This window comes from Argiope bruennichi, chromosome 1 (assembly GCF_947563725.1).
Source record: "Argiope bruennichi chromosome 1, qqArgBrue1.1, whole genome shotgun sequence".
NCBI classification, from domain to species: domain Eukaryota; kingdom Metazoa; phylum Arthropoda; class Arachnida; order Araneae; family Araneidae; genus Argiope; species Argiope bruennichi.
This window is the reverse complement of record NC_079151.1, coordinates 139,650,359-139,672,977: the sequence shown is the minus strand read 5'-3', so window position 1 is coordinate 139,672,977 and position 22,619 is coordinate 139,650,359. Positions and strand designations below refer to the sequence as shown.

Here is a 22,619-nt window from a genome sequence, read left to right as displayed (position 1 = left end):
AAGTAATTTAGCATATATACGCAAGCATTAAAAAAAGAATAATTTTTGCTTAACAATGCAAAAATTTTAATAAGATTTTCAACACAAAAATGGTGGCAGGAAACAGTTCAAAAGGAAGTTATGTGATTACTAAGTATAATGAAGCTCATAAGGAATTCGTATAGAAAAATTTCCTATTCTTTTCCACCCAAGAGCCATCAAAACTGTATAAAAAATCACATATATAAAATTTATAAATAAATTAGTTATTTTATCGATACACATTTTCTTCAATGCATTTCAGGCTAAACTTTTGTTTCTGAATAATACATATAAAAAAAGAGATTAAAATTTTTATAAAGAAATTTGACAAAAAGTATCCCTATTAAAAGAAAGAAAAACACAATCTGAAAAATGACATCGAAATTATCAATAATCATGAAAAGGAGAAATAAAAATTCTTTAGTTGCTAGAACAAAGAACTCCAAAGTATTAACATTTGATTTATGAAAGGATTCATACTTCAGTTTTCATTAAAATTAAGTTGCATTCATTAAACGAAACATATGTAAAAGTTGGCAAGTAGAAATATTAGGTTTAGCCACTATTAGCATAACAATAATCTTATCACAACACGGCATCGTCGCTTCTAACGGAACCTGCTGCGTATTTAAATAATGTGATGCCATTCATCTTCTTTCAAGAACCTCCTGAGTTCGATGACATTCCAAATGAAAATGAATTTTCAATTTTTCCTTATGCATTTTTTTTTTTTTGAAAATGAATGAATTGAATTTGAAAATGAACCGTCTCTTGTTCTATATTTCCGCATTTATGTAAACGCAATAACTCATGATTTAAATAAATGAAATTCGGTGCGTTATTTTGCGATTACAATTGTATTCCATGTCAAATTTTGTATCTAATCCGCCAACTGAAAGGCTTCCATAAAATCTAGCACTAGATTCAGTAGAAATGCGATTAACGACAAAAATCTATATTTTGTGACTGCTGTTCGCCAATGCACTGCAAGATATTTGTGGCTTTACTTATGGTCTACAATTTTATATGGGCGGGGGGGGGGGGGTAAAAGATCTATACTGAAGAGTATGCAAGTATCTTCCGAGAAAACTACAACAGCTAATGGAAAACTACAACATCTTTGAGAAGCTAATAGAATAATTTCACTACAAATGAACATACATTATGCTTCTTTCAAATAATATTCTCATGCCATAGTGAAATAATATTCTCATTCTCAAGCAATATGCACAAGGACCATGTCAATCTTTTTATACTGTAAAATATGCAGAAAGCATGACTGAATGACAACTGAAATATCGGTTTATTTTGCCAATAACTTATGATCACCACGGCGCTACCGAAATAACCAGTCATCGGTGTCATCATACTTATGATGACCAATCATAAGTATGTCAGTCATCGGTAATACTTATGACGACCAATGCAAAATGTAGCAGTGCAGCGCAAACATTGATAGTTTAAAGTTTCATTTAGTTTTCGCAATTTTTAAAGATTATTTATAAGGACGGAAATGTTAGAAAAATCCTTTTATTACGTATATTCAACGTTTTGGAGATTCCATAGACAGTCTTTATAAATAGTATGAAGAAATGTATGTATTTTATCATTTTCATTTTTTTTTCAATTCCTCAACATAACCCAAAGGATGTTTATAAATTAAATGTTCAAGTTCTAGCACAAAATCATTAAGTGAATCAGAATTATCAAGTCGTTGAGCAGCAATATGGGAACAATGAGCCATCACAAGCTCACACAACAAGTCCTTTTGCAAAAGACACGTTCGGTGGACTAACGATGAAGATGTGACCAACACACTGACACACTTACCAAAATAAGACACATCCCTATTATCCTTATTGTATCCCTAGGTAGTGCGAGAATCGGCATAATTTGGATCACTTCTTATCCAAATAATAGTATTGCCTACTTCGGGGGGCGGGACACAATTCGAGGGACAGAAAAGTATTTTCACTATACTTATATGTATGTATGTGCTAAAGCCGGTTAAGGATCTCGGAAATTCTTCAACAATCAAGACCTTAAGCGATGCAGCATACATGTTGTTAATATGTTGAATGTTACACTACTTTCACATGATTTGTCCGACTTGAAATTAGATTATTATCCGTGATAATAATCTAATTTCTCATTATGCGTTGAATATTTTAATGAAATATAGTTACATCAAACAAGTTAATTTGTGTAATCAATTTTAATGCATTTATTTTACTGAGGTCACCGGTGGCCCCTATGGCGCTGAAATATGTAAATAAAATTATTTTTGTGTGTTCCAGATTGCATTCATTTCTTCACGTCAATTTAGTAAATAGCGATGATAACATTAAAAATTTAAAAACATTGAAAATTTACTCAAATTATAAATTTTTAGTTATTTTGGTTTCACTGGGAACCGGTAACCCTTCCCCTCCCTTTGTTAAAGCATAGTCTATGCTTACTTGAGCTATGTATAATAACAATGGATCTTTCATCATTCACTTGTAATTACGATTGGATTATTAAAGAAAAAATTAGACCGGTAATTGCATCAAATATTAATCAATCTTTTGGAATAAGAACAAATGAGGTTCGAAAATAAACACATTAAAATATTTTGCAACAGCGACAGAAAAATAACTGTAAAGAAAAAGTATTAATCTTTCGATGCCATTTGCGTGATAATAATCTAAAAGTAAAATAACAACGCCGTTTTCTAAATTAATCTGCGGTATGCTGAAAGGGTTTGAATCATTCAGTCTCTGAAGAATACCCAGAGTTCGATGACATTACGAAACGAAACAGTGCGAAGTTTTTCGGAAACGCCTTTTTTCTTAATTGTCTGTTAAAAGCGGATTTTGTTTTATTTTACATCCTGAAGTATATTTGGAGGTTTTGAGAACAGAAACAATTGAATAATCTGGATAATTGGATTCTGTATTCACCCACATCCTACATCAGGTTTTCAGGACATTAGACCGGATCCTAAATTCATTTTTGAATCTAAAGAATAGAGATTCTATTTTTGAAGAAGTCAAAAATATTTTTTTTTTTTTCACCAGCAAAATTTTCAATTTATATATCAGTATCCGTTTATATATATATATATAAATTGGAATGTATTTGCTGCATATTTTTTAATTATTATTTGTTACAAAATTATAAAAATAATCGTGCAGCACTACTGGTAAATTTAAATGTAATTGCTTTCGAATAAGTTCAAATCATTGCGTGTAGCAATATATATATGATTTGTGTAGTTTTTTAAGTATTAATGAAATAAAACAATTGTTGCATACGTCTGATACATTGAATATTTCTTAAATACGTTATTTATTTTATGTAAAGTAACTTGACAGAAGAGGAAAGAATGTTGGAATGAAATTTAACAAGTGTTTACAAGGAAAGGATTTTTCAAAATGTTCATTAGATTTATAATTGAAAAAATAATCTAAATTTTACCGTTCTTCTCCATAAATGCCGAATATATAATCGTACAAAAATGATATAACACTTCGAAATTCAAAAAATTTAGTTTCTTATTGATATAGATTTTATTTTCGTACATTTTTCTTCAATCTTAATAAATTTTTACAAACATTTTTAAATGTATCTTAAAATAAAGTTTTTCATTTTTTTCAATTATTGAGTAGATTGCCACATTGAAACACTTTTAAGTACATTCCTTTTAGTACTATATTTAAGAATAAATAACTGCAAGGGAGACGAATCAAGACTGAAATATTATCATACTTTTTTTTTTCTTCTCATACGAAAAGTCGAAATTTCCTTTCAAAGTTCTTCAGAAGTTTTACGCTAATTTGGGGGTGATATGTGCGCTTCCAGCACTGTCTCATATACAAAGTACAAGGAGAAAGTATTGTAACCGCCAACAAATTTGATGAATATCCACAGTCCGAAAAACAGATTTTTGGAAAATGTCTGTCTGTCCTTCTATAAATAAGATATCTCAAAAACGCTTTGTGCTAGATGGATGAAATTTGGTATATGGTCTACTTAAAATTTATACATTTATTCTATCAAATTTTGAACGAAATCCATTTAGAAGAAATGGATCTGTCCACTGTCCGAATATAAGTTATTACGATAACTGCGAGACGAAGAAAGCGAAATGGATGGAATTTGGTACACAGTTTTAGCATCGAAAATATAATTCTTTGTCAAATTTTGAACATTATTTGTTAAAGGGTTGGACATCTGTTGTATCAACCATGAAAGCGCGATAACTCAACGATTTAAATTTACTATATAAATTAGCGACTACATTTGCAGTTCTATCTCAAACTTTGGTTGTAATTGGTGGAGGAAAAAAAAAAAAAAAATACACATTCTGTTTACTCATATCTTTATGTTAACAGGATTCCAGCGATAAATCGGCAAAGAAAACCATCAAGAAAATAATAGGCTCTTTTGTAACTATTGTTCTCCAATGATATATGGTTAACACTTTACGTACATTTGACGTATCAGAACGTAATGCATTTTTTTAAAAATTTATTTTTCAATTTTTTTTTGTAATACTAAATACTCTAAGCATCTCAATATCATGAAAAATATGAAATAAATGAATTTTTGCATAAAATCTACTGCTTTTAGATGTTCAAAAATTGTATTCCAGATGAAAAAAAAAAAAAAAAAAGTGTACCCAAAGGATTAATAATACGAGTAAATTTATTAGTGAAAATTATGCGAGAAAATTTCGTGGAGTTCATTTCCGTTGGTTTTAATGGCAGTTATATAGATAAGACTTATTATAAAGATTTTGAATTTAAGAGATCCTGATTTTCAAAACTTCTTAAGAAATATATTAAGCCTAAATTTCGAAAGGATTTCACACTTACCTGGCCGTGAGAATGGTGGTCAGTCTTTTGGATAGCACACATAATAGATTCGAACAAGAAGAGTCCATAGATGGTGAAGAAGACACCCAACTGTAGTTGTGCGTAAGGTTCGAAGTAACCTCCCTCATGCGAATGGCCGTGGTCCTCACCGGGACCATGGGTATGAAGACCAAGAAACTGTGCGGGAAAATCGGTTATGAGATATTAAAGTTACAGAGTTACCAAAAAAAAAAAAAAAAAAAAAAAAAAAACTAACAGTGAAAAAAAATGATGAGCAACGAAAATAATTTATTTAATAAAATTTTCGAAATGAAGAAATATTACTATGGTCAAAAGGCGCCTATATTGGTCCATTTAATTTCAAAATTAGAGTAGCTTATATAAAAAAAAGGGATTAACATAACATAAAAGTTTCTTTAAAAAAATACAGAGATTTTAAAGAATCAGAAAAGTGTACCCCCCTTTTTTTTGAGTGAAAGGTAGATTATATTAACATGTTCTCTTTTTCTTTTATTAGATATAATTATAAAGCAGTAAAACTATCCACATGGTGATCAGAAGGAAGAGAGATTATTTCAAAAAGGGAAATGTTGCAAGAGTGTACCATTTCTATTATTTCGCATACAGATTGTCACAACTGAGCCATCAGGCAAGAAGAGAAAAATGAGTCTGTGAGTGCTGCTTGAGAGTGATAAAAAGAATCAAGGTGGCATGTGTTTATTGATTATCAATAAGGTGGTGTGGTATCCCGTTCTGATGATAGCTACCTGCAGCTTATTTCTCTAAAAATGAAACTGATGTAAATTTGATGGGGAATTTTCATTTTTGCACAGGAATTTATAATACAAAAAGAAAGGAAAGAAAACCCGCTTAAGAAGTTACAAAAAGCTTTGAAAGTGACATTTTATCGCAAAGAGTTTTTGGAGTGTACAAGGCGTTTAATGAGTGTAGAAGTTAAGTCTGAAGTAAATATTACAATTTAGATTGCCAATCTGCAAGGAATTGTCACATTTTATACATCCAACTACCAAATACGAAAAAAATATTATTAAAATATTTATCAATGTATTAAATAGTTTATTTTAAGATATATATTTAATAAATTAAAATACGATAGAAAATTTGCACTATTTTTATAAATTAGTTCCTGCCAAATGATCTGAACTGTGTATAAATAACTCGCAGATGTCCCCCAAAAGTAATTGAATGCTTTTAAACTGACTTGCAACACTTCTGCTTAAAGAAATGTTTCAATGGATTTTCCTTTTAAAAAAAAAAACTATATTTATTGGATATCCGAATTTAGTTGAAAAATATGTAAATAATCTTTATCCATTTTGAGTATGTTTTAAATAATTTTGTGAAATATTTTGACACACAGGTGAAAATGGAAAAATAAAAAAGAATTATTAATATTAAATTAATAATCATTTTACTTAGAATATATCTGTACAACTGCATCTATCTATTTATTTTATAGACTTAAAAAAAAGAATAAATGAAAAACAGAAACAATTCTTTTGAAAGATTTGTTCTAAACAGTTATATAGAAAAATTAGAAAATATTTTCACACCATTCAAATAGTTTTTACAGAAAGACTGAAGATTTTATCACAATACAACGCGACTTTAAAAACCATCTTCTACTTAATACTTACATAATGATACCTTCTATTTAAAAGTATCTCAATCATTTTGTAGCAAATGAAATAGTAATAATATCAATTATTATTAATCATTAATTATCAATTAATGTAACAAATTAAATATAATTAATAATATAAAATTATGTAAAAAATTAATAATTTATTTATTGTATAAAATTATGTAAAAAATTAATAATTTACTTATTGTATAAAATTAAATAATAAATGAATCTATTATTTATACAATAATAATAATAAAATTAACTGTCCGTCTTAAAAAATAAAAGACGAGCTTTCGAAACATAGATTTCAGTTCATTGACTAAAACTTAAATAATGCTTAATCTACTCATTAATATTCATTAATCTGATAATTTTGAAAAGAAACTTATTCACAATTTCATTGGAAATATTCATTAAAAGATAAACAACATGAAAATTATGAAAAATCTTCAGCATGTTCTTATATGTTCTTACCTGAGGCATCAGATGTAGCAGGGCATCAGCGGCAAGAGTACTGAATGCCAAACCATAAAATCCGGATATGATATAGTTGTAAGCACGTTTTGTCATTATAGGTAAAAGCAGAACGCCGGCCAGCGAAGTCAAACTTATGATGAAAACCGACAGAGATCCATAACCATATGCTGTAGAAAGAAATAGAAATTATACATTTTAATACAACTAACAATTTTGATTAGTTCAAGATATTAAAGGAAAATTCTTGTGTTAGTTTGCGAATATATATATATATATATATATATATATATATATATATATATATATATATATATATATATATATATATATATATATATATATATAAATTATATTGCCCGTATGGGTGGAAAATATTATGCGGAATATATCTTTAACGTGTATTTAAACTAAAATACATAACATATATTATGATTTAATTTTTTTTGAACACTAGGTAAACTTATACAACAAAAATTGGACAAAATGGGTTGTCTCAGTTACCGGTGTTTATTTTATTAAAAGGAAACGAAATATTTATAACATTTCTTTGAAAATATGAAATAATCATTATGCTTTTTATTGTGGATATTATTATGTATTAACAGATTTGCGATATAAACATTAAAATGATGAATTATTTGTGAGAAAAAATGAGGTTTATGGAAATAAATCTTTTACATTTATCTATTTTTGCACCTACTTGTCATACATCCCCTCCACATAATGAACTTTTACAAGCATACACAACTCTCAAAATCGGCCCCGATGCTAATTTTTACACCTAAAACTTTTAAAACCATAATAACAAAAAGAACTTTCATATAATCAAACGCCATTATAAAATCATTATAAGAAATGAATGGCAAATTAGCAAATGATTTTCCAACGTCAACCTTGACATCCTTTCTGAAAAATTCGTGAACTTCATTGAAAAACGAGAAGCACGGTTAAATTTTCTCGTATTTACATGGTTAACAAAAACCTCCGTTGATAGAGGCCTGGATAATCGAGGCTCTATTGTAATCTTGATTTACATGAGAAAATAAGAATGGCTTCCCACAGCGAAGGATATTGTTTTATCTTTTGAAACAAGGAAGAAACTCAAAAGAAAACATCACTTTTCTAATACATAAAATCCCATCTGTAATTAAAACAGAACGTGAGCTTTTCGACCTTGACTTACAGATATGTAATAAAAACGGACATGCAGGTGGTAAAATTGTAATTCAAAGCATGCAAATGCAAAAAGCATGTATCACAGGCTTTATGCCGAACACGCGCAAAAAGTACCCCGCAGAAACCACAGTGACACTGAACTAAATCTCGAAAACTGTCAAATAATTCAATTTGTAATCGTCTCACTGCTAATCGTTCACTTACACAAGATATTTTTTCTGCAACTAAAATCGAATTTTCAAGATTTTTTTTCTTTCGAACATACATGTTTGTCATTTATTTTTCCCACTTACGATAAACATGCAATTTGTTTCTTTTTCCTGATAATCATTAAACGAATTACCTTTTTTACTACTTTTACTTTATTTAGACATTACAATCAGTGGCTTTTTTTTTAAATCTTCGTTTAAAATACTGCAAATCGACCGAATTTCAATAAAAGATTTCCAAGGCACTGATAGTAATGCTTTAGATAGTACATGTTATTTTAAATTGACATTATCGAATTAAAAAAAAATGTCAAGCTAAAATTATTAATCAAAAGAATTTTTATGAATGGGGAACAAAACATAAAGCTGATGAATCAAGCTAACGTGATATTATATTTTCAATAATTTGTTAAAATTAACAATAGAAACAGGAGAAATTACAATTTGAACTTAATTTACAATTAAAAATAAATGTATAACTCTGCATATCAAAACTGGTTATAATGCTATAGGTCCAGTTATCACAATAATCATCAACAATAATAAATTATATTTACTATTGTGAATTTTTTGCTACGTTTTTGTTTTATTGTGATGAAAAAGTTGTTTAATTTACGGTTACAATGAAAAAATATAAATATTTTATTCTTTAATCAGAAACATTCCAATTTTCAAGGTTAAACTGCACCCTAATTAAAAAACACACACATTTATTATGGTGCATGTATTTTTGATTTTTAGTTATGTAATATAAATTTTTAAAGGTAGAAAACTCCTGATCACACATCAAATCACATGCAATATTAAGCAATTTATTACTCTTTAGATCAGATATGAAAGCGTATCGTTTTAAAATTATCCTTTATCTTTTGAATATGACTTGTTGTAAAAGTTTTTTTTTTAATAAATGATATTAAAATATATTATTAATCTAAAACTACAGTTTATTCATTTCTTTTATTGAATCAGTTTAGAAAAAAATGAATTCGCTATTTCTACATGGATTTTACATATAGATTTTCTAGAATATAGATATAAATATACATAATTTTCTAGGATATACATATACTGGAATTTCAATAGGTTGAACTAATATGGAATACAACGACTGTACCGAAACACACGCAAATGCACTTCATATATCTAATGGATCACTTTTTCTTACGTCAATCTAGTCCGTAAGAGCGGAATCTTCTATGAATTTATATATAGTGTTTTATACGAGATATGCATACATGAAGTAATCCTCGTAATTTTATTATTTATTTCCAGCTTAAAGAGACAGACTTATTAAAGACATCAAGGTTACCATGACTTCAATCCGCCTGATACTAAAGACGCGCATTAAATGACTGACAAAAATGAATTAATGTTGAGATAGCAGACTTAGTGACAGCATATCTTGTTAACATTCAAAGGAAACGAGACGATTCCTTCTAAAGTGGTGTAAAAACACCTATAAAAACACATGTTAATACTAGATGTTTCTTTTTATATTTATATAATGCGACCAGATTTTCTAAATTTCCACTTAGGTCGGCTTGGATATAGGGGAGAGTAGTATTGGGTGATCAACCTGCTATTTTTTATCAAATACACAAAAGTATCAGGTACATAAAATTGATAAAAGAGACAATAATACAAGGTTTAAGAAATAATAGCATATTAGAGAATAAAATACTTTGAACAACTTTTTCTAAAAAAAAATGGTTGCAATCTTTTGATTACTTTATATTGTTTGATTTCAATATTGCCATGACTATAAGCCTTTCATTTTAATGTTTAATTTCATTTGAACTTTTACTGTTAATAAAAAAATAAAATATAAAAAAATACACATTAGCATTTGTTTTTATAAATAAAGTCCACTTTAGCATAATATGCTTGCGTGTTTAAATGTTTCAATATACGAATAAATGTACTTAGACCACTTTCCAAACCAACGGTTTGGATGTCGTTGTCTCTTAAATGAATTAAGTGCCTGTTCAGAAAACAAAGTATTTTTTTTTTTTTTCGTAACTGGAGCGCAGGCAAGCAAAAAGTTCGTTTGCTTTTTCTCATTCCAAAGGAGTTACGGAGAACATTCTGCATGTTAATGTCCTTCGACGAAGTGTTCTGAATGGCCTTGACCTTCCAAAAAAACTGCACCTGAAGTACTTATAATTCATATGTGCGCGCACACGTATTCGAATAGGTTCAATTTCATGCTCTTCTGCTTGTGTTATCGTGCACATGCAAGTGACAAAATAGGATATTTAAATTGTACAGTATTGAATCAATTATTCAAATGAGAAATAAAAACAGAATCGTACGCAGTTATATAAAACATATTAATTGTTTATTTAATTATAAAAACATATTAATTGTTTATTTAATTATAAAAACATATTTAATGCATTATTTAATTATAGATTTTCTTAAATCCTGGATTTTTAATATTTTTTTTTAATCTTAAAACAACTGAAATTTCAAGTAAATGAAAAGCGCAGTAAACAATTAATTTAGCGTAGAATACCATTCTTACCGTAAAAATTTAAGAAAAAATCAAAACACAGACGAGGTATAGATAAAGTTTAAACTCATTAAGAAAATGATTACTGCATATGGATGGCATGTTTGCTAGAACAAAATGAAATTAGTTTCACAACAATATTTTTATTTTATATTTAAATTACCTTGTGCAATAACTGTGTTAACAAACTGATAATAGTATTTACCATATTATATATATATATATATATATATATATATATATATATATATATATATATATAGAGAGAGAGAGAGAGAGAGAGAGACAGAAATCAATTTTTTAATGCTGATTGAAAGGTCAATGTAGGCAAGTGTTTTTTCAGCTTTATTTTGATTTCATTGTTATTCTATTTGCATACCATTTAAAATTATCATTACTTATTTTATTTTTACTTTTTAGCAATTAATACATTTTTTATGATATTTGATATTTTTAATGTCTTGTGTATAGTATCATTTGTATATAATAATTGTCCTGATATTCTTTTGTGCATTGTGTCTAGGTCTAATTGCATGTTTTTTGTGTTTTTTATTTTTTATGTTTTGTGTACGCATTCTTTTTGCCTTTATCTGCTTTATATTAGTATATTTTATTCTTACTGATATTTCTTATATTGTATTCATACATTTTAAGTTTCGTATTCATTTATAATTCAATTCCAGTTGTCCAGTTCAGCACAGGTACGAAGTCAGGCGCATCAAAGCCCTCTCAAGGACCGGAGATAGCCTTGTATCACGAGGTGGAAACTCCTTGAAGAAACATCAGTACTATTTATAATTTAATTCGAATACTTTCACTTCTTCATGCTCTACAACTGATCAGAAATCTTAGCTATTTCATGTGCCCCCATATTTTTGTGTACCCAACAAGAGTGACGAGAACCAATCATCATGCCAGAAGCTTCTCATCCTCAATTACTAGATTTCCCCGTAGGGGAAGTTAAGTAAAACGATTTACAAAGTGATTAGAGATTTTGCAAATTTATTATCATTTTCAAACAAAGTTTCGCTGTGGAAATGAAATTAAAATAGATTACACATACAAAATTTGTAACAACCTGCATTCTGGGACGTTCTATTCAGTTTAGTTACATTTACGTACCATTTTAAAACAACACAAGGACTACTAGGAGACCGAAACCAAACTTTTAAAACGCAGCTGAAAATTGTGATACTTGAGCCTGCACCTCACGCTTCTGACTCACTTTAGCGGGAATATATTTCACTCTACGTAATGCGACATTGCCCTAACATACTGTCATTTCACAAATACATTAGAACTGCAACTGGGAAATAGTCATTTGACCGTTAGTGGTAGTGTTAGATTTTATATACGCCAGACCTACTTGCAGGGCGATTCTTCGATATAATGATGTTTCGAACCTGGATAGAGAACTCACTACATACCCCCCCCCCCTCCCGCATTCAAAAGGAGAAATTCTACTGATAGAAAATCTACACTGCCTGAAAAGAAAACGCTAAAAAGTTCAGCCCTTACTTTCCATGCGAGATGGCAGAGGAGGTGGTGGTAAAGCTGAATCAGTGCAAACCCCACTGACTATCTGCTGGATCAAAGCTGGACATAATTCCAAGAAGTCACTTTTAGTGATAGTACTGTTCTCTCGGTGGCCAAATTTCTGCATGAGGTCTTCCGGGCTCAAACACTGCAAATGTAAAAAAGGAAAGGTATAAATTCTGTGATTTCATCAAATAACAGAAATTATTATTTTTTTGCATTGCAAAAATACATGAAAATTTAAATTTTAAAAAATCTATAATGAGAAAAGTTTGTATCTTTTATTTAATGAAGAAAGTGGCAGGATACATCTGTTTTCATATTTTTACATACGTTTATTCAAAACAATTACATCAATTATAAATATCTATACTTCCTTAATTGACACACACCACACAGGAAGTTAAAGTTTTATTTGGGTATCTAATAATTGCCCAGTGGGACTTTTCATAATCACAAGGACAACATTCATGTAGCAATACATTGCCTTTCTTTGTATCTATGCGTACCTTTAATTATATCGCTGTTTCATGCAAACAAAGCATTAATCCACAGCTTACGACATTTCTTTAAAATTGAAACCTATCAATTCATTACAGAAAATGTAAGTAATTATATGCAGAATATGCTTATGACTACGAAACAGGTATTAATGTCTAGAGCACAGTTCATATTGTTTGGCATGAAATGCATTTATCTCATAGATGTTATTCATGTGATTTTAACCGCATCACTGATCTAGCGGTAAGCTGTGGTTAGTCAACAAATTCTTGAGATCGAATCCCAAAGTAAGTGGAAACTAGAAATATAAGAAATCTAGGTTGAAAAATAATTAAGATATGTTAAACATTTAATAATTTTTTCACACTCAAATAGATAATTATAATTTATTTTCGGAATGGTTATAATATTGAGAATTAATACTGGTAAAACATTATATACGATATTGGAAATTATATAATATCAAAAACCCAATACGAATTAATATTATATTCTTATATTTTACATTGTTCCAATATTGTTTGTTTAAATTTTACAATCTTACACAATATAGTATGTTATTTGAAAGAAAAAAATATAATCATGGGTAATATTGGTTGCGAATTTGAGAAAAAATACTTGGAAAATCCATTGCATCATTTTGTATGTGATAATAATAATCAATTAAAGATTATAAATAAGTGAAAAATTAAATAAATGAAACTTTCACACCTTAGAAGCAAGGCTAGCAAACTGATGGGGAATTCCGCTCGGTTCCAGATCAACATATCGATTGTGCTCTTCATTCTGCAATAAATATACCTTCTTTACATCATCTCTTGGAGATGGGGATGACTGATGCATCTCAATTCGATGCTTCTTTTCTGGGTGCGATAAATCGCTTCTTAGCGATGCCGCTGGAGCGATGAAGTCTTTTTCTTCCATAGTCGATCGGCGACTTCGATTCATAGCAAAATCACTATCATCACTTGAGAGGGGAGTTTCTGAGGTTTTATCTTGGGGAATTGTTGATGTGTCATTAGAAGCTTCCATATCTGATGCTTCGAAATAGACTGTTGTTTTACTGGTATTGATTTCGCCTTCTGTAGTCTTTTCAGAAGGAACAGGAGTGGATGATTCAGTGACAAACGATGCTGCTCCATCACTTTGATTCGAATCTCTATTTGGCGCTGTTGTTTTGTCTTTAGGCAATGAACTTGCGTGTTTGTTTCGAAAATAATCGTGGAAATCATCTGCATCTCCATGATCATGTGAGTGGTCATGACCATGATCATGACCGGAATGATCGTGGTCGTGATGATTATGGATGGGACCATGATGAGGATGGCTACGATAATTATCTGCATGAGGATGATCGTGTTCATGATCATGGTTATGGTCATGATGGCTATGAGCAAAATGGCCATGCACATGATCACATTCGTGTACATCTTCGTTTGCATTGTCGTGATGGTGTGAGTGATGATGACTGTGATCGTGGTCATTGCCTTTACCACTTTGTAAGTCATGTATCATGCGTTTTAGGCCTAAAAAAAAGAAATAATTATTAAGGTAAACCATCAAATTTCTTCTACCCCTCATCTTTGTCACACAGATTATTTTTAAATTTTATATAATACTCAGGTGCATTTTGAATTTTATTTAATTTTAGATAAATCAATAGTAATTTAGAAAATGAAAAGAGCTATTAAATTAATAACCATTAAATTTCCTATCAACAGAGATATTGCTTAAGGCGTTTAATTGTAATAAATGCTAAAAATTCATATTAAAAATACTGAAATATACATGAATTGCATATTCCGCCTTATATAAAAATTATGCATACTTAACCGCATTAAAGAGGTTTCATGTAATTTATATTAGATGGTTTTATTACAAATTGAAGTAAATTCATAAAAGAAAAGTAATTGGTACTGGAAATATGCAAAAATAATCTTAATTTCATTAATTTTGATTTATGAAACTAAGATTAATTTTTAATCTTAATTTCATTATATTATTCTTATCAGACAGTCTTAAACTACCATTTTTCCTCATAAACATGGTAAAGAACGCATGGGTTTTGGGTCCGGAAAAATTCACCAGTTTGTCTAGAGTAAAATTTTTTTTAATTCAGTTTCTTTAATATCTAGTATATTGTTTTATTTTCCTTGCTTTTAATAAATACTTCATTGGAAGTTTTCATTAATAGACAAAGTATTAGAATTTTTCTTTAGTAGAATGAAATTCAATTTATTGTTAAGATATATTAGATTCTTCACAGCAAAATATCAATTCATAACCATTTGTTAGTAGCAAAATTTTTTCAAAACCTTATTCATGAATAAATATTTTTTTCTTGCTTCCGTACCAGAGAATTGATAAAAAAAAAATGCAAATCATGAAAATGAATCATTGATAAAAAAGATGATTAATTAAATTTGGAAGTTAATCAATAGAATTGTATAATAAAGCATTTTAAATCACGATGTATACTTTATTTAGTTTTACTGGTCAAAATGCTCAACGTTGTTATTAATTGAATTGAATTTGTTATAAGGACCTATACTTTAAAACTTTGAAATAAAATCTTAAAACAACATGAAATGTGAAATTTTGATCAGAAATGTTTAAGAACTAAAAATTTAATAATTTCTACAAAATTTAAATAAAAAAAAGATATACCATCTAAACTCATGTAAGGTGAGCAGTTGTCTCCATAATGATGAAAAATATCATCCAAAAAGTCTGTGGTCGACTCTCCAATGTCAATACATTTTCCTAAAAGAAACAGATTAATTATTTTGTTGCATATATAACAACAAAGGGAGAAATTACGCAAGAAATATTACATTTTGACGATGATTAGGTGCGTGCCAAAAGTGGCGTTATAGTGTTAAGTGCTCATAGTTAAAATTCTGAAAAATTCGAATTTTAGAAGAAGCATTACATGAAAGCATTATTAAATTATGTATTACATGTAAAATAAATTAATGGATTACCTTCAATTATTCGACCCATAACGACGGCGAACAAATGTCGAGTTTCTTTAACTGCATCTTTTCCATTATAACTATAAGGCAATTCGTTTAAGACTTCTTCCGCACTAAAACACTGTAGAAGAAAATGTATAATAAATATTAATAGACTAAACAAAACATAAAACAGGCTGAAGAAAATATAAAAAAGTTCATGCAAATATATAATTTCAGATCCGTTTATATAAACCGTTTTTAATTTAATTTGCCGAAAGAATATTTTTTTAGCAATTCGTTTAAGACTTCTTCCGCACTAAAACACTGTAAAAGAAAATGTATAATAAATATTAATAGACTAAACAAAACATAAAACAGGCTGAAGAAAATATAAAAAAGTTTATGCAAATATATAATTTCAGATTCGTTTATATAAACCGTTTTTAATTTAATTTGCCGAAAGAATATTTTTTTAGCAATTCGTTTAAGACTTCTTCCGCACTAAAACACTGTAAAAGAAAATGTATAATAAATATTAATAGACTAAACAAAACATAAAACAGGCTGAAGAAAATATAAAAAAGTTTATGCAAATATATAATTTCAGATTCGTTTATATAAACCGTTTTTAATTTAATTTGCCGAAAGAATATTTTTTTAGCAATTCGTTTAAGACTTCTTCCGCACTAAAACACTGTAAAAGAAAATGTATAATAAATATTAATAGACTAAACAAAACATAAAACAGGCTGAAGAAAATATAAAAAAGTTTATGCAAATATATAATTTCAGATTCGTTTATATAAACCGTTTTTAATTTAATTTGCCGAAAGAATATTTTTTTAGCAATTCGTTTAAGACTTCTTCAGCACTAAAACAATGTAAAAGAAAATGTATAATAAATATTAATACAAAACATAAAACAGGCTGAAGAAAATATAAAAAAGTTTATGCAAATATATAATTTCAGATCCGTTTATATAAACCGTTTTTAATTTAATTTGCCGAAAGAATATTTTTTTAGCAAATGGTATAATACATCTCTAGAATTGACTTCAAATGCTTAAGAACCTTTTTCCTGTCATAATTCATTAAAAAAATTAATATTTTATAATGGCACAATTCCATAAAATCAGATCGAAAGAATTTAATTTTAAGGTATTCCATATAGAAGGCCTATGTTCTCAGTAATGAAATCAAAATATGATCTTAAAATATTTCGAATTTTCAAGTTATGTATAAAAATATTATTGATTTCATCCGCAAAAAGAAATTGAAGTGTTTTCACCTTGACTTTGTCATAAATTTTCACATAAGAAAGTAACTTATATATACAATAAGTATTTAAAAATTGTTATACTTTGTATGATGACAGCAGTTATTATTACGCATTAATAAACAGCAACTAAAATCATTCAAGATTGTTTTTAGCACTGATTGTTTGGTATTAGTCAACTCCTACCCCCGAAATTTTGATGTCCATGAATGATTTCGGAAACTTTCATCTGAAGAAAACGGTTTTTACACCATTTTAATGTTTCATTTTAAAAGGTAAATTCTAAAGGTACAAAAGTTTTGAACGAATCTTGCTTTGTGGTCAGTTGACAATGAAAACGCATCTCAGCATGTTTTAAGAACTTCTAAATCACACCAGTGGATGGCCGTTTGACCTTTTATGGATTTAATATGACCAATCCCGTATGCAAGGCGAATCTTCCAGGGTACCGGGTCTAAAACCCACGACCCTGAAACCCAGACTGCCTTGAGGTCACTGCTGCCAGAAAGAAGAACAAAGAATGTCAGCAAAGAACTTGAAATAATTCTCAAACAACGTTTTTTTATATAAAGGAAGATTTTACGTTTTATTTCTCTTTAAAATACATACAAAACCTGTTCGAAAAGCTAAATTAGAATTAAAACCAAAAGTTTCAAACAACAAAAGTGATATTCAGAAATTTATATGCTAAATCTAATTTAATAATTTATACCGAAAATTAATTTTAGTAATGTAATATTTGTAATAATCGATTGATTTATCTGTTTTAATTTGTGTTTGCTCATATTGATGTTGCCTAAGTAAATCTACTAAAAAAAAAGAAAGAAATGCTGCCCAAAAAATTATATATATATATATATATATATATATATATATATATATATATATATATTTCATATCCCTTCTCCTTCATTTAACGTTTGAAATAAATTTATAAATTGTTTGTTGAATCTTGGTAATATGCATTGTTACAGAGGTAACAATTTATGTAAGAAATTAAAGATTACCATCTTCCGTCAATGACACGAACTTCACGAGTGCATCTTTTATTGCATTTTCGTGTCCTCTACCATTCTCCATGTCCACCCAACTGTTTAAATAATCGTAAAGATTATAGTCGCAGGGGCATGGAGAGGTGTTATGCACTCTACCATTAATGGATGGTTTTGGGGAGAGGATTCATGTCCTTACTAACTTCTGATTACTCAGAGTTCAATGTACATTATTGTTGAATTGAATATGAAACTATTTTTGAATACATTTTACTAAAAAAAAAATAAGTCGTTTTTTTAACATTTGATATCTTCAAAGAATTTTAAATAGGTAACAATTAACTTACTTAAACTGGAATGAATTTCACTTGGCTTAAAAAACAACCGTGAAAACCTTCTAAATGCAAGGTGACTAACGGAAGGTTAAGTATTATGAAAACAAAATGATAAATTGCATTTTAAATGACAGAAGGCATTAAAAAAATAGAACAAAACAGTTATACGATTACATCTTATAACAAACACTTAAGCACAGCATACATTTTTAAATTTAAAAATCATTTTGTCGAATAGAAAAACACGAGATGCGAAACCGAAACATCTTGTTACATCAAATGTTTACAAGCATTTTGTTGCTTTAAAAAAATAATGATTATTGCAATTTTAAAAATTTAGCAGCCTTTTTCAAAAACGATGCGATAGTAAAATATTGTGCTCAATATCAGAGATTTTCCTCCATGTTTTTAAAATTATTTTCTTTGTTTTTCAAATTATTTTCTTTGTTTTTCAAATTATTTTCTTTGTTTTTCAAAACTGTGCATGACTGCTAAGTTAAAAGGTATTAGCATTTTAACTCCTCATCCGCTTTCAAACTCGTTCTACAACTTTCAAAATGAGCTTAAAGCAATTAAATTTGGGTAAACTTTTCTGAGAATCAGCATGAAATTTGCGTGGGGCTGCAGAAAATTGCTTATCTCTTAAGTAACACCAATTACTCGATGTAACTCAGAGATTGCCACAGCAGGATGATAGGTGACCAGAGAAAACAATTTTAACAGCGGGAAGTTTCTACTAAATCTCCTGAATACAATTGAACACCTGTCAAAAGTTGGGTTTTTTTCACAATTTCACAAATGATGACCACAGCAAAAATTTATACATATGTACTTTCTTGTTTGGATGTACTAAGTCTTTTCCAAGGTCACTATTTAAATACGTTGAGAAAAGAATTACAATTGATAATTTTATGGCGCACATAAAGCCTACAGAAAACATCTCTTAATACAACAATTGGGAAATTCATCTGAGAGAACAATAGTTGGATCCCGATTTTTTTTCCATGTCATTTAGTTCGAATTTTAGATAAGGAATTTCAAAATACCTTTGAGTTACATCTATATATTTACCTATTATTAGGGTAATATTATATTTTATTTTTGTTTTACAAAATACAACTTTTAGTATTTTCGTTTAAGAAATTGATTTTCATATTATTATCTGATATTTTGGAGAACCCTTATAGGGCGAGTGGTATAGATTGATAATCAGAGCTATTACCTTTGGTAATATTACACTTCTTTGTTCTTATCGATAAAAATGTTAATAGAAATTAATTACTCTATTTCAATTTAATTGCTCATATGTTTTGTTATTATTTTATAAATTACTTAAAACTGCAAAGGGTTTTTAAGCACGAAATAACCCCGAAAGGTCATTTTTAAAGACTGGTTTATTGTTTTATAATGCATGTTAATTACGGTTAATGAAAGTTATTCATGAATTCAGCAGTAGCAGTTATAAAGCAGTTTTTTAAGATATAAAGGTTTAGGAGGATTTGATAATTATCGTTAAATATTTAACCAGAAATTTTTAGTTTGAGAAATGCCCAAAACAAATTGTTTCTGCATCATTTTATGAAGAATGGTCATATAAAATTTTATTTTATATTTTAAAAAAAATTCGTTTTGAATTTTCGTATTAATAATTTTTTAACGATCAAAATATTGTGCTAAAACAACAAAAGAAACTTTGAAGCCAACCAAACTGAAAAAATAACACTAGTAATATTTCGATCAAAATATTTATTCAAACAGAAAGTTAATTTCAAAAATATGATTGCAGTATTTTGGGTACAAAACCTCAGTGAAAGGTTCCTTCAGAGCCCTTGATCTACATTGCAAAAGGTGACAAAAACGAAAACAAAAGGTTATTTGATCCAACCGTGTCAAAGATATACTTTTCCATTGTTGATCATCTACTTAGATATTCCTTAAATACATATTTGCAACGAAAATACTGGCCCTGATCTGAAGAACAAAATTGAATTTTCAAGAGATCTTGAAATAAGGGTAAACTGATATAACAAAAGGATTGAATAGAAATAGAAAGGGCTTATAAGAAAGCATTGTTTAAAATAAAATCACGAACAAAGGATGTGTCTGAATTTTGCTATGTATTTGATATTCCACAGCATGACGATTCTATTGTTTATTTTTGTTCTTGTGAAAATACAAGTATAAAAAAAATTTGATGTCTCTGAATTTTTCAAAAAACATATTAAACAGTAATCTGAATATTTTTTTGAAATCGGTGGTAGCAACTATTTGAAAATAGGGAAAAGAATCAAAAGGCGAAGATTTGAAATGTAAATAATAAACTGGTGACCTAAACTCCGGTTGAATTTATCATATATTTCCGCAATATGGCGATTTACTGTTTGACTTGTACAGAAAAAGAAATTAAATATAATTTATACACCAATCACTGTAAACTCCTTTTTAATTCACTGTATATTTCCACAATAAGACAAATTTATTGTTTGACTTCGCCATTGAGACAAGGATATTGAGTATATATAAAAAAAGAGTCATCCTAAACTCCTGTTGATTTCATTATTTTTAATCACAATATGGGGATTTAATGTTCGATTTCGTAGAACAGAAAAAGAAATTAAATATAAAATTTAATTAATAAACCAATTGCCCTAAATACTTTTTCAATTTATTGTATATTTTTAGAATAAGCTGAATTTACTGTTTCACTTCGTCATATAAAGAAGAAAATTGAGTGTAAACAATAAAAGTGCCCCCCAAACTCCCGCTAGATTCATCATTTTTATCCGCATTATGAATATTTACTATCTAAATTTGTCGTATAGAGAAGATAATTGAGTAGGAGGAGATAATACACATTTCTTCAAAGTGATTCAAAATTTGGCCTTTATCTACTACTTTCATGTAAATATCGCATATTAAAATTTATGCATTTAGCTTGGGAGAATTGATACTCAAATCTGCAACAATGAACAGTGAACTCATTGGCAGAATTGGTTCAAATTTGATACTAATTTTCAATTCTGGAAATAAAACCACGTGCCTGATTTCATCCTTCCAACTTCTTGTGTTTTTGAGTTATCATGTTCTAATGTGTGCGAGACAGACAATTCTCATTTTTTCAGATTTCTTCCAAAATTTGATGCAATATCGTCAAAAAGAACGCATGGCATGATTTCATTCATTCATCTTTTTCCATTTTTGGGTCACTACAGACATAATTCCAAATTTGATTTTTCCCCCGTAATAGAAGAGATCTAGGATGAGAAAATTCATCAAAATTTCGAGGCTGAACTTTATTGACGGATAGAAGAAACGAACAAAGAAAGAAAAAACCCTGGAAGAGGAAAGGGAAGAAACTTGTATCAAAGCCAGCTTGTAGCAAAAGTACGAACTAAATCAATTTTTACACAGCTGAAAACATAAGACAAGGCACTATTGAGCTCTCATTGCCGTAGAGAAGAATAAAAAGAGATAGGGTAATCTGAGTCTTTTTGAATCTATAGTGAAAGCTTATAAGCCAGTTAACAGTTACGCTACCCGAGAAATTGCTTTTGTACCATGGTTATGTTACTGGACTGCGAACCACAAGGTCCCAGGTTCTATCCTCGCGCATATCAATCCGCCACAAATCCCTTTCACCTAGTTTCCATCAGTTGCTCAGAAAATGTAAATGGTGTGCAGAGCATATCCATATTTCACACTTCTTTTCATATTTGTCTTAAAAAAAGTAAAAATCATTAATATTTGGATCCATGATGTCCCAGGACATGTATGTGATGATATATTTCTTAATGTAATTTAAATCCAATTCTTATTGATTTCCTATTTTTTAATCTTAAATTAGTCCATGTTACTTTATTCTATAATGTTTTCTTATTTCCTGATCAAAATCGCACTTTTTTATTTAGTTATTTCTAACACGGGCTCTAAAAAATTGCCGACTTTTTAAATTCTGACTGTAAGCGAAGGGATAAAAATCCCTAACACTCACCGCATAGTTTCCAAAAATACCTAACATTGAATTTCCTAAATCGACACGTGTCAAACAATTCCCAATAAGAATTTCTTAATAAAAACACCGAGGGAAAAATTTCTCTTCTGTCTCGATATAAACAGACGC

General features: G+C 28.9%; 1 protein-coding gene across 1 annotated transcript in view; it reads right to left on the bottom strand.

Annotated features, from left to right (window-relative positions):
• The window catches only part of LOC129976098 (zinc transporter ZIP6-like), a 130,954-nt gene that overhangs the window by 22,798 nt on the left and 85,537 nt on the right, over positions 1-22,619 (bottom strand). Inside the window, exons 3-8 of the mRNA XM_056089483.1 lie at positions 15,924-16,035; positions 15,607-15,702; positions 13,651-14,465; positions 12,421-12,586; positions 7,003-7,172; positions 4,881-5,057 (exon numbers count right to left, since the gene is read on the bottom strand). Of these exons, the coding sequence (XP_055945458.1) occupies positions 4,881-5,057; positions 7,003-7,172; positions 12,421-12,586; positions 13,651-14,465; positions 15,607-15,702; positions 15,924-16,035 (1,536 nt within the window). The remainder of the gene's footprint in view (positions 1-4,880; positions 5,058-7,002; positions 7,173-12,420; positions 12,587-13,650; positions 14,466-15,606; positions 15,703-15,923; positions 16,036-22,619) is intronic.